Source organism: Eptesicus fuscus, chromosome 7 (assembly GCF_027574615.1).
Source record: "Eptesicus fuscus isolate TK198812 chromosome 7, DD_ASM_mEF_20220401, whole genome shotgun sequence".
Lineage (NCBI taxonomy): Eukaryota > Metazoa > Chordata > Mammalia > Chiroptera > Vespertilionidae > Eptesicus > Eptesicus fuscus.
Window position 1 is genome coordinate 101590647 of NC_072479.1, and position 3406 is coordinate 101594052.

Here is a 3406-nt window from a genome sequence, read left to right on the forward strand (position 1 = left end):
GCATATCCATATACACACAGGTACCGCACACATCCATACCACACACACAATACACAGGCACGCCACATACAATACACATGCATGCATAGCACACACATCCATATATACACAGGTACCGCACACATCCATACCACACACACAATACACAGGCACGCCACATACAATACACATGCATGCATAGCACACACATCCATATACACACAGGTACTGCACACATCCATTCCACACACACAATACACAGGCATGCCACATACAATACACATGCATGCATAGCACACACATCCATATACACACAGGTACTGCACACATCCATTCCACACACACAATACACAGGCACGCCACATACAATACACATGCATGCATAGCACACACATCCATATACACACAGGTACCGCACACATCCATACCACACACACAATACACAGGCACGCCACATACAATACACATGCATGCATAGCACACACATCCATATATACTCAGGTACCGCACACATCCATACCACACACACAATACACAGGCACGCTACATACAATACACATACATGCATAGCACACACATCCATATACACACAGGTACCGCACACATCCATACCACACACACACAATACACAGGCACACAACATACAATACACATACATGCACAGCACACACATACATAGCATGCACAGCACACACATACATATCACACACATCCATACCACACAAACACAATACACAGACATGTCACATGCAATACACATACATGTGTAGCACACACCATACATATACATATCATACACACCACACACAGACACATTCACATTATGTTGGTCTCTCTCTCTCTTCTTCCCAACCCTCCATTTTCAACCAACCTACCCCAATGGGCCATATACTTTATTAAAAATATATAGTTACAAATCCATTGTCGATTTGGGCTGGGTCCGGGGCCCGGAGACACCACAGGGAGGGGTGGCCTGTGTCCCGCCCCTTGGGCTCCCACCTCTACACTCAAACCAGCACCATCCAGGGGCGAGGAGGCTGGCTCTGAGGGCTTCAAGGGGCAGCCAGCTGGGCAGGGACGGGCTGGGCCACACGAGCGGAGGAGGGTGCACAGAGAGGACGGCACTCCGTGTCCCGCAGGTACAAACGGCAGAAGGTGGATTCGGTGCCTCCATCTCTCTCCATTTATAGATATTTACAAAAGGAAGTCATGAGCAACAGGTCACAGTCATGCAAAAGAACGCACCCACCCCGCCCTCCCCCAAAACTACCCCCTGCCCACCCCAGACCCTCTGATGCCCACCCTCCAGAAGTCCAGCCGCGTTCCCCAGGGTTCTGAGAACAAAGGGGCACGTCCTTGAAGGGTCGGTGGGGGAAGGATGGTGAGTCTGGGGTCCCGAGCGACAGGGCAGAGGGTCTCGGGTGCCCTTCCCAGGCCTGGGTTCCGGAGTCAGTAGGAAGGGGTCCCCCAGCTTTGAAGCCCCGCCCCCCTCCAGAAGGTCCAGGGAGCCAGGGTCAGCGCTGTCCTGAGTGCGGAGGGGGTGTCCTGGCACCTCACCCCCCCCAGCAGAGGCTCTTGTGGGAGGCGGCGCGGGCGGGGCCCCGAGGTCAGATGGCCGACTCCCTGCGGTAGGAGATGCTGTCCAGCGGGAGGGTGGCTTGCATGCGCTCCAGGTCCAGGTGGCTGCCGAACTCCAGCATCCGGATGATGCCCGCCTCCTCCTTGGAGCCCGCCTCCAGGCCCAGGCCCGCGGCCACCGCCGCCGCCGCCGCCGCCGCCGCCTCCTCCTCCATCTCCTCCTCCTCCTGGCTCATGAGGGCCAGCTCGTTCTCGTAGCAGAAGGCACTGGGCGGGGGCGGCGGGGCGGGCAGCACGGTGATCTTGCTCTCCTGCAGCTCCCGGGCGGAGCAGCAGGGCGTGCCCGCCACCTCGTAGGTCTTGTGGAAGCGCGAGTAGTCCACCTTGTAGTGGCTCTTCTCCTCGAAGACCACGGGCTCGAAGCGGTGGCCCCACAGGATCTCGCTGGCCAGGTAGGAGCTGCGGGCCTGGGTGGTCATGGCCGTGGCCTCCACCATGCCCTCCAGGATGACCACGATCTCGAAGTCCTCGGACTCCAGCTCCTCCTTGCCCATGCCGTACAGCGGGCTGTCCTCGTCGATCTCGTGCACGATGATGATGGGCGACACCAGGAAGATGCGGTCCAGGCCGATGTCGTAGCCCACGTTGAGGTCCCGCTGGTCCAGCGGCAGGTACTCGCCCTCCTGGGTCATGTAGGGCTTAATGAGCTGGGCCCGCACGTGGGCCTCCACGATGTGGCTCTTGCGCAGGTTGCCCACGCGCCACATCAGGCACAGCTTGCCGTCGCGCACCGAGATGACCGCGTGGTGGCTGAACAGCAGCGTCTGCGCCCGCTTCTTGGGCCGGGCCATCTTGGCCATGATGGTGCCGATCATGAAGGAGTCGATGACGCAGCCCACGATGGACTGGACCACCACGGCGATGACCGCCAGCGGGCACTCCTCCGTCACGCAGCGGAACCCGTAGCCGATGGTCGTCTGCGTCTCCACCGAGAACAGGAAGGCGCCCAGGAAGCCGTTCACGTGCATGATGCACGGCTTGGGGCTCGCCGGCGCCGCCCCGCCGCCGCCCCCGCCGGGGCCGCCGCGGGGCCGGCCTCCAGGTCGCCGTGGAAGAAGGCGATGCACCAGAAGAGGAGGCCGAAGAAGAGCCAGGAGACGAGGAAGGCCGCGGAGAAGATCATGAGCATGTAGCGCCAGCGCGTGTCCACGCAGGTGGTGAAGATGTCCGCCATGTAGCGCTGCGACTTGTTGCTCAGGTTGGCGAAGTACACGTTGCATTGGCCGTTCTTCTTGACGAAGCGGTTGCGGCGTTTCCGCCGGGGCACGTGGGCCTGCCCGTTGCGGCTGTGCCCGAGCATGTCCCGAGGCAGGCGAGGTCACCGGGGAAGACACAGGGCCTGGGGGGGGGAAGCCAGACACGTGAGATGCTGGGAGCCGGCGGCGGCCGCGGGGTGGCCTCTCCGAGGGCCCGGGGAGCCCCGGCTCTGGTGGCAAGGCGCCCACCCAGAGACACTCAGAAGGGGAAGCGCCTGGCCTGGCCCCCGAGACCTCCTCCGCCCGGGCCAGCAGAATGTGACAGGGAAGGTGGCTCTGACGACAGGGAGGGGTGTCGGGCCCTGGCCGGTTTGGCTCAGTGGATAGAGCGTCGGCCTGCGGACTCAGGGGTCCCAGGTTCGATTCCGGTCAAGGGCACATGCCTGGGCTGTGGGCTCGATCCCCAGAGTGGGGCGTGCAGGAGGCAGCTGATCAGTGATTCTCTCTCATCATTGATGTCTCTCTCTCTCTCTCTCCTTCCTGTCTGAAATCAATAAAAAATATATATATTTAAAAAACAAACAAACAGGGAG

The 3406-nt window shown here is 60.0% G+C and overlaps 1 protein-coding gene across 1 annotated transcript; it reads right to left on the bottom strand.

The window, feature by feature from the left end:
• Positions 1-1350: 1350 nt before the first annotated feature.
• KCNJ4 (potassium inwardly rectifying channel subfamily J member 4) lies at positions 1351-2917 on the bottom strand. Its single transcript, XM_008144627.3, is given in 2 exon segments — positions 1351-2644; positions 2647-2917. Coding segments are annotated over 2 exon segments (1329 nt in total). The 3' UTR covers positions 1351-1586.
• Positions 2918-3406: the final 489 nt, after the last annotated feature.